Here is a 12,744-nt window from a genome sequence, read left to right as displayed (position 1 = left end):
CCTACGTTTAGCTTGTCTGGATTTTTATGGGCAAGAGGAAGTAGATGATTGCAAGAACAGGATAAACATTCCAATGCCCTGAGTTTCTGAAGACTGACACAGTACTGCTATATAGCTGCCTGCAACTTTTGAAGTACTAAATAATTTATTGTTCTTAATTTTTGTATTTGAGTGGTAAGGGTTGTCTCAGTTGTCAGTGGCTTTGTTGTGTTTTGACTTAATGTGTTAGAATGAGCTTTCTGCTTTTACCTTTAAAGGCAGATAGATTATCTTTGCAAGGAAGAGAATATTGTGTGAAACTCTTACAGATAATGTGCAACTTGGGCTAGAGACTTTAACTGCTTGTCACATGAGGTTGGCCTGCATGGCAAGCCCTGAAGAAGGGAAGTTAGAGATCCATCCTCCAGAGTAGGCTGGGGCCATTTCAGTTCTTTTTGGGTACCTAGAGAGCACCTTTGGTGTGTGGTTCTGGTGTGGCTCTTGGTGGTGGAGCAGTTGTTTGTGGCGTCCCTACATTTTCACCTGCAGAAAGAGAGGAAAACAGCATAGGTGTTCTGGGATGGTCCCAGCAGAGCTTGCTGCAGTGCTTTGGGTCCATGTCCAGATGCTGTCTTTTCTATTGAGTCAAAACCTCACATCCTTGTGCTTTTAGCAGTATCATTAGCTAATGCTAATACAGCACCTTGATTTCTTGGCTAACTCAAAGCAACAAGTGTTGTCCTGAAATTCTTCCTCATAGAAGCTCTATGACCAGACACACTTGCCTAAAAAGATTGCCAGGGGCAGTTGTAAAGGGAAACATCTGTTTTGGATATGGTTTTACTTCCTGTCCTGTCTGTGGAGGTTTGCTCTGATTCTACTTGTCCTATGAAAGGAAGTCATTAGCCCATCTGCCAGAACCAATATAAAGAATCCTAAAACAGCAAAGCACAACCAAAGAACCTCCATTTCATTTCCTGCAAGAGCATTGACTAGTACCCTTTCCTGCAGATGGATTATGAGTGATTATTTGTATTTAAATTTTTGAACAAAATGCAATGTTAGACGTTCTCAAACCCCAGTATTTTAATTTGGGAAGTTCCATTTATTGTGAGACACCTTAGCCAGAGTGATCTTGCATGTGGGAGTCTGTGCTCACACCTGTCTGCTGTCCTGCAGGAAGCACATCTAGACCCAAATGTCAGAGCTGTGTGGCGGTTTAGTCTCAGTTTGAATAGTGAAGTTGCCAAAATGTTAAAGCTCTGTGAATGGTAGAGGAACAATGGTTTCTGTAGGTGGTTTGGCCTAAGTTAGGAAGAGGACCCCTGAGTGTGCTGAGCCTCATAAAGGATCCTAGCCACAGGGTGTATGTGTGCTGTGCTGAGTCATAGGAGAGGAGATACAGTGTCCCTTAATTGTGAGCATCAGCCCTTCAAAGGTCTGCAGCTGTACTGGCAGGCTCTAGCATCTCTGCTGCTGCTTGGTGGAAACTATTTTATATTAGAGTTGTTGATAAATTGTTTTTCAGATATGTGGCTTCTATCCTGCCCTGATCTTGCCTTTGGGATTTTTTCAGTTCAGACCTTTGAGTGGATAAAAGTCCAGTCCCTGCCTAAAGGGCATATATTTCTTGCCTCCAACTTCTAATACAGCAGTTAAATTGATATTTCATTGTTAATTTAGTTCCATCCCCAGGATAAAAGTTCAGAGCATTGTAAAGTTTATCCAGCTGCTTTTCTGCTGTAAGGGTTCGTTGTGTGAAGGAGGAAAATCCTGTACAACCTTCACTTTTATCACTGATGCCAAATTATTCCTTCTTCCCTACAGTCAGGGCAACTGGCTTGGTGCTGCACATCGTGCATGTGGTTAAGAATTAAGTCTGGGAATTCTGCAGTAGTGCCCAAAACAGGGTGGAGGGATAAGGAGGTACTTCAGTGCTTCTGAGCTGTTGTACCTGGTGTGCTTTGGCCTCTTCCACTTGATAGCAACAAAAATACCAATTAACTGAAACCTGAGAAAGAATCCTGCCTACATAATGCTCTGGCCAGTTTATTTAATCTGTATATGTAAGAAAGTGTTGGGTTTGAAGTTCTATTCACCCATCTTTCTGATATGTAAGTCATCTGACTTGAAGTAATCCCAGAAGTTTACACACACAGAGTATTCCCCATACATGCAGGCTGTGTGAGTTTCTGCACCAGCAAAACCAAAATATTCTTCTTCCTCTTGCAGTGACTCTTAAAAAAACACATAAAGAACACAAGATCCAGTTAAGGTTTGACCTTAAGCTTCTGTTTGACCACTGTCAGAGATGTATAAATGTTTCTTTTATTATTATTATTTTTTAATGAAGATATCCCAAGAATTTTTGATAGACAGTGCTCTTCTCTGTTGCCTGCATCCCTTAGAAGCTGAGGCTGGGCATAATTAAGAGCAAGTCGCAGGAAATCCTGTGTTCCTCCCAGGCAATCTGTGGTCTCTCCTCATGACTGCAAGTTTCCTATTGGATAAACAGTGCTAGCTTGTATTTTCTCCAGTTCTCTGATGCTTTTTTCTTGCCTGTGTTTTGTGATGTTAGGGCTTTGCCCCTGAGAGTTTCCCGGGTGGTGTTTAGGTGCAGACTTTGAAAGGTGGAGGATAAAATTGTAACTGTGCTTTTGATTTAGTTGGGCTGAGGGCCAGTGACAAAAATCATTAACTAAGTGTCAAGATGTTAAGAGCATCTAGACCATTTGATGTTGGTGTGCAGTTGCCTTCTCAGCAACCTCTTTTTTTTTTCCCCCCTTCAAATTTGTCAGCTGAAAATGTTTGCCTGCCAAATTATGATAACAGTCTGCCTTCCATCAGTCTTTGGAAGTCTACAACTTGAAGGAAAATGAAGTAGGACATGGGGATCCTTGGCTGAGTTAAGGTCCAGAAGCTGCCCTTGTCCCAAAATTGAGATTTACCCAAATTCTCTTCCCCTGGCCCAGCAGACACCTCCAAAAGTAATGTTCAGATGATATAGACTGTGTCCACATTTGGTTTTGTAACATAGTGCTAAATATGCTAAGTGATGTTTCCTTATTAATAAATGTTTTTCTGCAGCTTTTGTTAGAATACTTGTTTCACAAGAAGAAAAGACTTGATGGAACTGTTCATATTGTATTTTCCTATGACAGCTGAAAGTATTTAGAAGTCATAAAGGGAGTGCTGGGACATCAGCTTTGGGTTGGCACACCTGGTCTCTAAGTCTTTGGAATGTTTTTGTTTTCATCTTTCACTTACACTATGACTTCTCCTGAGTAGTTGAAACATGGTGTCCTGGATTTATTTGATACCTTAGACACACACTAAAAAAATGTACTACAGACCCTGACTTCCAAAACCTTGAGCAGGCATCCCTGAGGAAATGTTACTTCATGGGACATCAGAACAGGACGTTTTATCCTGTATTTCAATAAAACTTATTGTCCTCTCCAGGCAATTAGAAAACTGGTTTATACTTTGTAGACAGGCACACCTATCTTAAGACGTTGATTCAGGTTTCTGTTTTAAATAATATTCATGAAAATACAAAAAAATTTGTGTGTTTGGTATTGTCAGCCTTACGGAATGAGGCTACCGTGAAAGCTTAAGATAGATCAAAAATACAGTAAGCAAATCAAATTTTACCTGTTCTGTTCTGTAAATTGGTGCATAAGTAGTCCAAGTTCACAGCTGACCTTCAGTGTGTAACTGGTTTCATACAATGTTCCTGGGCTACTTCATAATGATAATTATGGTCCAGCAGTGCTGGAGTTGGCAGCACAAGCTCTTAAAATAAAACACAGCAGAGCAGAGTTCATACATCATGGTGTTGTTACTGGCATAGAATTACCACGCTGAGAGATTGTAAGTGGTCTCATTTATGTCTTTAACATTTGTTTTCCTGTTCACAATTCCTTTCTTCAGCTTCAGACCCTGATTCAGGAAACAGACCCCGGTGCCGATTATCGCATCGACCGCGCGCTGAACGAGGCCTGCGAGTCAGTGATACAGACAGCCTGCAAGCACATACGGTCTGGAGACCCCATGTAGGTGCCTCTCAGTCAGAACTGCGGCTTTTTTCCCTGTTGGGCATCCATGAAGGTTGTGTGGCTGACCAGTAGAGACACTAAAACCTATGCAGACTAGTTAGTCCAGACCAGTCATACAGAGCTGCACTGAGATGTCTCCATTCTTGCTGTACAAGAAGGCCAGTATTTTTATAGGAGGACTGATTTAGCACTGGTGAAGGATGTAGCCTTCACAGGCACTTAGACTTAAGTTTGTAACATTTGATGTCATAATTTCTCTAACCATGTAAGTCTCAAGCAATATCACAAATTGACAAACCTGGAAAGGCCAGGTAAGCAAACCCATACAGCAGTGATAGGTGTCTCCTTTGTCTTCAGCTCTGATAATGTATTCTGCCCTGGGCCAGATTTTCTGTGGAATACTCCTTATGATTTTGTTGTGTATCAGACTTGCTGAGATAAGTAAAACAATGGAACATAATGAATACAAATCTGATATATACTTGTTTTGGATGTAATCTTTTTGAAGGAAGAGAAAGATCTTCACTGAGTTTCAATATCTTATCTATGGGTGACTGGAAGACTGATTTGGCAACACCAGCTGTTACAGGGAAGCTCAGCATGATTTTAACAGTCTGGCCTGGCTTTTTCTTCTGTTTGCAGGATTCTGTCTTGCCTGATGGAGCACTTGTATACTGAGAAAATGGTAGAAGACTGTGAGCATAGGCTCCTGGAGCTCCAGTATTTTATATCTCGTGACTGGAAGTGAGTACTGTGAAACAAGATTTATCTTCACTTGGTGTTTGTATTAAGTGTTTGTATGCATTAGCAGTTGCTTGTAAAACAGTATAGCTTGTGGTTGTTCAGAAGAGGACTTTCAAGTATGCCAGGTCAGCAGAGTGTTAATGCTTGTGTGGAACACTAAAAGCAAAAGTTGCTTAGAAAAGGTGTGATTCCACTTAAATCAGGTACTCTTTTAGAAGTGATGCAGCCTTAAAAAGTTCTCAAGTTTGAGCTCTAAAATTCATTGCATCTTTAATTAAATAATTCTGTCTGACCATATTGAAGCTGAAAGTCACTTTCTCTGCAGGTGGCAGCCAGTTGTTTCCATTCTGTAGCCAAGTGCTACAGTACGGAACTTAAGGAAACCAAGTTTTTTAAGTATAACAAAAACTCACTGTGTGAGAAGCTTCCTGCCTCCATCTGCTTTTTTTCAAATTCTCTGAGTGTGATTACAGCCTGTAGAGCAGATGTAATACCCTTCAGAGCACTACTTTTCCATCTTTCTTATCCAGAGGTGGCAGTGCTTTGTTTTAAATACATACAAAGCCTCTTGTGTCAGTGTTGGTTAGGATGAGGAGAGAATAAATTTGATAAACGTGACCAGTGAGGAAAGAATAAGTGTTTGGCTTGTCTTCTAAAGAAGATTGAGAGGTGAGGAAATAGAGTACATTAAATGGGGTTGCTGCAAGAAATTGAATAATTGTTCTCAGTGGCCACAAAGAGTGTAAGGCAAGAAGTCCTGGGCTTTGATTACTGCAAGGAGTGTTCAAATCAAACATTAAGAAAATCTTGACTCAGAGCAAGTCATGTATTTATGGACAGCATTGCCAGTAGCTGAGAGCTGATGTGCTCTGTGATCCTTCTGCTTTTAAAGATGGGGCTTCGTAGAGCAGGGAGTTTAAGGTTTTTTGGCTGTTCATTTAGTCATCTTAATAATTATCTCCATAGGCAGACAAGAATACTAAATTTTTCCCCCCTTCCTGTTTATCTTCATTGCTGGGTCTCCTGGCTGTATTGTTTCCGGCAGGTAATTCATTGTTTGAGTCACACTTAAGTGATTGGAAGAAAGAAGACTGATTATTTGCATTTTCCTGGGAGTAAGAATAATTCTAATTCATAATGCAGGCTGGGCAGCATTAGCTTATCTTTGTTTAACCACTGTTCCCCAGAACTGAATCTGTTGTACTGACTGTGTGCCTCAGACAGATGCACAGAGTACAAGGAGTTTTGTTGATACCTTTATCATTATCTGTATAATTGTGTGCACTGGAATCACTTGATATTTTTTTCCTATAGTGTTTTACAAATACAAAATTTCCATTTTGGAAGGCTAGCAATATCTCACTTAGATTTCATGTAATTATACATCTTAAGAGATCTGCACTTCCATGCAAAGCAGGGGGCACTGAGTTTGCAGTTGGCTCAAATCCAGGGAAGACAGAATCAATCCAACTCAGATTTTTATGGAAATGGTGTTTCAGAATTGCAGCAGTACAAAGTAAGTGTAAGATTACACAAGCAAAATGTGGTATTTACCTTCCTTTCTGCTGCTTCAGGGCATCAAGGAGATGATTTCTTTTCTCTTGTGTCAGCATTTGGCTGGCATACTGCAGAAGAAAATGGGAGGTGCTTCAAGAAGTGTTGAAAATTTGATCTGTAATTCAAGATTTTGGTGTTATTTAGGGAGTTGATTCCAAATTGAGTTAAGGCCACCTGTTGGTTCAGTTGGTCAGACACTGCTGCTGAATGGTGTCTTGGTGGTGCCTGAAACTTGAAGTGGATTTTCTGCCTCCAGAGCATTTTGGGATATGAAAAACATTCCATGTATGAATGAAGTGATAACTCTTGTTTGTGCCGGTGATAACTCTTGTTTGCAGGTTGGACACAGTCCTTTACCGCAAGTGTCAGGGGGATGCCTCCCGCCTCTGCCATACCCATGGCTGGAATGAGACCAGTGAGCTGATGCCTCCAGGGGCTGTTTTCTCCTGCTTGTACAGGCATGCATACCGCACAGAGGAGCAGGGAAGGAGGGTGAGTGCTAATGGACACCTTGTTGATCTGTGGTAGAAGGGTTGCACTTCCAAACACGTGTTTGGAAGTTTGACGTGCAATGCTAAAACTGCCAGAACTTAGACAAGCTACTTTAAATCATTTCCTGAAGGTGGTAGTTGCACTGCTTTGTGTGCCCAGCTCATCCTCAAGGGTGCCCTGAAGGTCTAGCTGATTGTTCTGGTAAGCAAAGTAGGCCCAGCAGGATGACTGACCCATGTCACAGGCCCGTGGGGACAACTGTGTGCTGACACCAGCTTACATTTCTGTTCAAACCCAGTACAAGTCCTCCCTTATGTCTTTCCAAAGAGGAATGTGGTTCCTTGCAGATAGCCAGCATAGATGCAAAATTGGTTTTATGCAAAAATGAGTTTCAAGATCAGCTTTCCTTGGCTGTTGCTACTTAAGTTTTGATTTTTGCCCAGCTTCAGATTATATTCCATTTGGTTCTTCCTATTGATATAATGCATCCTTCCAGTTCTTTGGAGCATGCTGTACTGGTAAATGTGCTTATGCTGTCTTTAAAGACGACAGTGGGGATCTGACTTGCTGCCCTGCAGTCTGGAGATCCACCATAGTTGCATTTGTGGTTGAGAATTGCTCTTTTCAAGTTTGCTGCCCTCTCGTGCCTTTAGCAGGGCACTCAGATGAAAGCACCTGGGTACTCATTTCCATTTCTTTTGGCACTGTAGTGTACACAGTCCCTAGGAGTTGATGGTTTTACACAATGGCCCAGTTTAAAAATTAATTTCCACAGCTTGATTTAGAAGGTCTTTTGTGGCAGAGGTCAAGTATTGATTGGAAGCATCTCTTTTAGGAATAATTTTTTTTAATGCAGTGTCTTAGTCTGCTGAGTTGAGACTTTTTCATTCCATTTTATATTAGTGCTGACCAAAGAAATCAATAGCCACCCTGCAAATAATCTATCAGAGAGAGAAAAGGTTTTTAAATGTGTTTTTCTTTTGGAAAGTAGGCTAAGGGAGCAGCTGTCATTTTGAAATTTAGTCTTGGAAGCAAACCCATGGGAGGTTAGGCCTGTTGACAGAATGCTAGGTAACTTCCAGGGGTTTGGATTTTTAAATGTATGGAGCTTTAAGCTTCAACTGGTGCATTTTAGGTTGGATAAGCACCACACCAGTATCCCTTGGTTTCTTACAGTTTGTTTCTTCCTGTCTTGCAAGTGCTGACTCTGCTGTGGTGGGGATTGCTGAGCAGAAACTGCAGCTGGACTATGTTACCTTATTCTGGGCTTCCCATTTGGTATTAAGGGCGTGAGCAATTTTGACTTTCTTCTCCACAATTGGTCTGTAGCCTTGGGTGAAGGTGTAGCAGATAGCCTGGGGACCTGATCTGGTATCTCTTTCATTAAGCCAAGTAGAGGTTTAAAAATATAAAATTAAACTTAGTGGAATGAGAGGAGCATCTATCTAAACTAAATGACAGAGCTTTAAGCTCTTTTGGAACCCTAATTTCTTGTGGGGGCCCTGGCAGGCCTATGCTGAGCAGTGAGGACTTCTGTGCCTTCTGGGACTGATGATGGCATTTGTGGTCACTCTCAGAACCTTACCTGACAGCATCGTGTTTGCCCTGTGTGGATTTAGGGACTCCATATGCCAAACACTCCCTGTTCTCTTTGCAGCTATCACGAGAGTGTAGAGCAGAGGTGCAGAGAATCCTCCATCAGCGAGCCATGGATGTGAAGCTGGACCCAGCCCTCCAGGACAAGTGCATGATTGACTTGGGAAAGTGGTGCAGTGAAAAAACAGAGACAGGGCAGGTACTGTACACAATATCATTGCTACTTTGTTTGCAAAGCTGGAAGGGTGAGAAGGACATAAAGGGGATAAAAGGATGTCTTGCTGCCTCTTGATAGTGGAGAACGTGTTAAAAACTAGTGCAGTTTGAAACACAATCTGCACCAGACTGAGACAGGAGGTGCAAAAAAGCTTTGCGTGTTCAGATGTTAGTGGAATGAGAAGGGAGAAGGGGATAGTTTGCAAAAAGGGCTTTAAAGAAGCAACCCTACCCTCAACCTCTTACTTGTAATATTCTGTTACAAGCTTGATATTTCCCACGTAAACTTTATCCCATTTCCATTTGGCAAATACTGACATGCTTCCTGTGTTTATACAGAACTGTACTAACATCTGCAGCTACTTAACAAAGTTTCAGCAAATACTTTCATGTTAAATTGTTGTGCCTGGAGGGCTGTAGTGAAGCATTCTGCAGCAGATGCTGTAGACACCAGTGTCTTTCTGAAGTGCCCATCATAGGCTGGGTAACTAACCTCTCTTTAAGGTTATGGAAAGGGCAAACTAAATGGGATATTTCAGAAGTGAAAGTACATCATGCAGCTTTTGATAAAAGTGGTAAGGTAACATTCTAGACCACCATTTTCAGTCATTACTAGGTATGTGTGTTCTGGGAGTGCTAGTAGAGGAATGGGATTAAATAAGATTTAGGACTTTACAAAAAGGAGGGCAGTTTCACATGTGTAACAATGTTTTAAGCCCAGAATTTCAGCTTGCATTCTTGGATCACACACTAAAATGTCTGTTTCTGTAGGAGCTGGAATGCCTTCAGGACCATCTTGATGACTTGGTGTCTGATTGCAGAGACATAGTGGGAAACCTCACTGAGCTGGAGTCTGAGGTGAGTGGATTTCAGCCTGGGGTAAAGGGAATAGATGAGCATGTCTAGTTAAGCATTCCATTTTAATAATGATGAAGAAACCTGAGGTTAGAGGAGCTGTAGAAATGCAGCTAGGATCTGGCATCAAAATACATCCTTTTTACCCCATAAAATAGAAGTTTTCCTGGAGGTTCTTGAGGAAGAAAAATTAACAACAGTTCAGGATTTTAGGCTGTTGATGGCATATCTCCTGCTTTAAAGGTCACTTATGGTACTAACACTAAGATTTGCACAGGAACCCAGTAAACTTTAACACAAGTCAAGATATGTGATGGGTCTTGAGATTTTGGTCTTGCTTGCAAGTAGTTTTGAGTACTGTATTGCAGCTTCCCTCCCAGTCACAAAAATTTGGCAGGCAATAACCACCAGGTACATCAGTAGAGATTTCCAGTGACGTTGGCAGCTTTATTTCTTTTATGAAGCTGCATATTTGACTGTCGAGACCCAGACTGTTCCCCACATCTCGTAAAATTTACACTGTGCCCTAGGCACAGTTCCCTTCCAGTGGTTAGAAACTTGGTTTTCTCAGAACTATGCCAAATCTTCAACTCCTGCCTAGGTGTAAGGTGATTTGTAATGCTCTAGCACCTAGTTTGGAGGAGGATGGCTGAATTATCCAAGCCAGGAGTTTCTGTGGAGCCCAGGCTCTTCCCTTAAGTGGGAAGGCTTGTCTTGCATTTGCCACGTTGGCAAGAGTGAACCCCAGGATTTCCAGAGCTAAAGGGCAAAGCTGTCTGGATTGCATTTTTCAAAACCCTGTAAACTGGGTTGAGTTTGAGTTGTTATCACAGTTTTTTTCCCAGAGTCTTTTTCTCTTGTGCATTCACTGTGAAAATGAAAACCTGTATTTTCTGCAGGACATTCAAATTGAAGCCTTGCTGATGAGAGCATGTGAGCCCATTATCCAGACATTCTGTCATGTGAGTACACTGTAATGTGTGAATATCTTTGAGGAAAAACTCAGTGGGAATGGTTAGAGAGTTTTAGTATTAGCTCTTGTTACACATCAAAAGTAAAATCAGAGGTAATAATTTCCAAAAGTCTTCAATTAAAATATCACCTGAAATAAAAATTCTTAGTTCTACCTAATGTTTCTGCTGTTGTCAGAGCATAAAAGCTAATCTGAAGATGAAAATTGCTTTGTAATTGGCAAAAATCACTCTTTACAGTGAGTTAAATACTAGACTGTTTTCCTTCACCTTTACATGCAGGCCTGTCTAGCCATTGTACTCTCTGCAGCTGCTCAGCACTGCTGAAGTAACTTCACTGATGTAGGGCTGAGTAGTTAAAGAGCAGTGAAGGCACCTAGTTATAATATGTCACGTAAGCACTAAGTCTTTGCAGTGTGTTCTCCTGAGTCTGAAGTGTGTATGTTTCTGAGATGGTTCTTTCCTGAACTGTATAAACAGGTTGTGTGGTGTAACTCGAGGGTGGTCAGTTAATAGTGAGCTCACCATGGAGAGTGGAACTCTAAGTTCCATATTTCCTGGTCACAGTGGGCTAAAAGAATATAAAACCCATGACTTGTAAAAGCAGTTTATTTTTATGCCTTTCATCTCTTCTTCAGGAGGTTGCAGATAACCAGATTGATTCTGGGGACCTGATGGAGTGTCTAATACAGAACAAACACCAGAAGGAAATGAATGAAAAATGTGCAATTGGTGTTACTCATTTCCAGCTGGTGAGCAACGCTTTTTTCTGCTATCAGTGGAAGCCTGTTCTGTTCTTTCAGGGTGTTGCTGGGAATTAGCTAATTATGAAATTAGCTCCTTCTTTGAAATTGATTTTTCACTGTATTTAAAGAGCTCTTGTGAATTCTTACAATTGTTTTTGCATGCCTGGTCATAAATGGTCACTTTTGGAGATGATTTCTTTTCAGCCCTTTGTTTCTCCCTGGTATTTGGTAGACAGGGTCCCAACTTCTTCAGCAGTGCAGCTTCCACATTGCTAAGTTTGAACAAAAGTGCAAAAGTGTGTGCTAATTGTGTGATTCAACAAGTGTTCTTTTGGCCAGCACTTTGCTTTTTTTTTTTTTTTTTTTTTTTAACTCTGGATGCCCAAAGTTCTTTTTCTCCTCATTTCTCTCGTGCAGGTTCAAATGAAAGATTTTAGGTTTTCGTACAAGTTCAAAATGGCTTGCAAGGAGGATGTGCTGAAACTGTGCCCCAACATCAAAAAAAAGTATGCAGTGCCTGCCCAAACAGCAGTCTGGTTGTATAAATATGTAGTTAAGTGACAGGGTATTTCATTATAGAACGGAAAATGCTGGACTTCCTTTAAAGGCTGATTAGTTTGTATGTGTTCCCTTAGTGACTGTGTTCTGCAGATGCTTAAGGTAGAGGTCTGCCTCTTAAAATTACTTCTGCTTTACTCCTGGATAGAAGCCTGTCCTCTTTATTTTACTTGCTGTGAAATGAGCTAATTATTACAATTAGTGGATTGCATGTCCCAGAATGTCTTATATCCTTACTAGATTCATTGTCTTCCAAGAGGCAGACTACTTTTGTTCTAGCTGCTGATCTGGGAAAGGAAAATCTCCCACTTGTTTTGTCTGGTTTATTCACTACAGTCTAAGGGATTTTTTTTGTTGTTGTCCTACTGCAATAGTGTAAGGCTAAATTACATACAAGGTCAGTCCTGTTTGTGGATAGCAAGACTATTTGCATTTTATGAGGTAAATGCCCTTCCCATAGAGTAAAAGGATTGCTTGCAATGCTATGTAGGTGTTCACCATCATCTATTTCTGAGATGAAGCAAAGCTTTTCTAAAGTGCTGACATGACTTAAGAGGAGAAGTCTTGCTGGGCAGAGGGATTGGTGGCATTTTGAATGTCTTCCTGTCTGCTGATTTAGACTCCAATTTAGGTTTTAATTGCGTTACAGTTACTCTGCACAGGACTGTACCCAGAAGTAAGCACAGATGCACAAGAATTTTATACTGTGTATGGATTATTGTATTCAGTTTCTCTGATGTGATAATCTAATATCAACCCTGGCTGGTCTTAGTGAAGGATGTATGAATGAGAAGCTGTTTTCTTTTCTGCAGGGTGGATGTGGTGATCTGTCTGAGCACAACTGTGCGCAATGATACTTTGCAGGATGCCAAGGAGCACAGGGTCTCTCTGAAGTGCCGCAAACAGCTGCGTGTTGAGGAGCTGGAGATGGTAAACATGCCTGAAACTCTTGTCCTCCCCACTCTTGCAGTG

General features: G+C 41.2%; 1 protein-coding gene across 1 annotated transcript in view; it reads left to right on the top strand.

Annotated features, from left to right (window-relative positions):
* GLG1 (golgi glycoprotein 1) overlaps nt 1-12,744 on the top strand; it is an 83,523-nt gene that overhangs the window by 58,705 nt on the left and 12,074 nt on the right. The window contains exons 9-17 of the mRNA XM_041458593.1: nt 3,913-4,034; nt 4,680-4,781; nt 6,677-6,830; nt 8,488-8,625; nt 9,414-9,500; nt 10,397-10,459; nt 11,107-11,220; nt 11,632-11,720; nt 12,585-12,702. Of these exons, the coding sequence (XP_041314527.1) occupies nt 3,913-4,034; nt 4,680-4,781; nt 6,677-6,830; nt 8,488-8,625; nt 9,414-9,500; nt 10,397-10,459; nt 11,107-11,220; nt 11,632-11,720; nt 12,585-12,702 (987 nt within the window). The remainder of the gene's footprint in view (nt 1-3,912; nt 4,035-4,679; nt 4,782-6,676; nt 6,831-8,487; nt 8,626-9,413; nt 9,501-10,396; nt 10,460-11,106; nt 11,221-11,631; nt 11,721-12,584; nt 12,703-12,744) is intronic.

The sequence above is a fragment of the Pyrgilauda ruficollis genome, unplaced genomic scaffold (assembly GCF_017590135.1).
Source record: "Pyrgilauda ruficollis isolate IOZ18807 unplaced genomic scaffold, ASM1759013v1 scaffold13, whole genome shotgun sequence".
Taxonomy (NCBI): Eukaryota; Metazoa; Chordata; class Aves; order Passeriformes; family Passeridae; genus Pyrgilauda; species Pyrgilauda ruficollis.
Note: the sequence above shows the minus strand (reverse complement) of the source record. Positions and strands in the feature narration are given on the sequence as shown.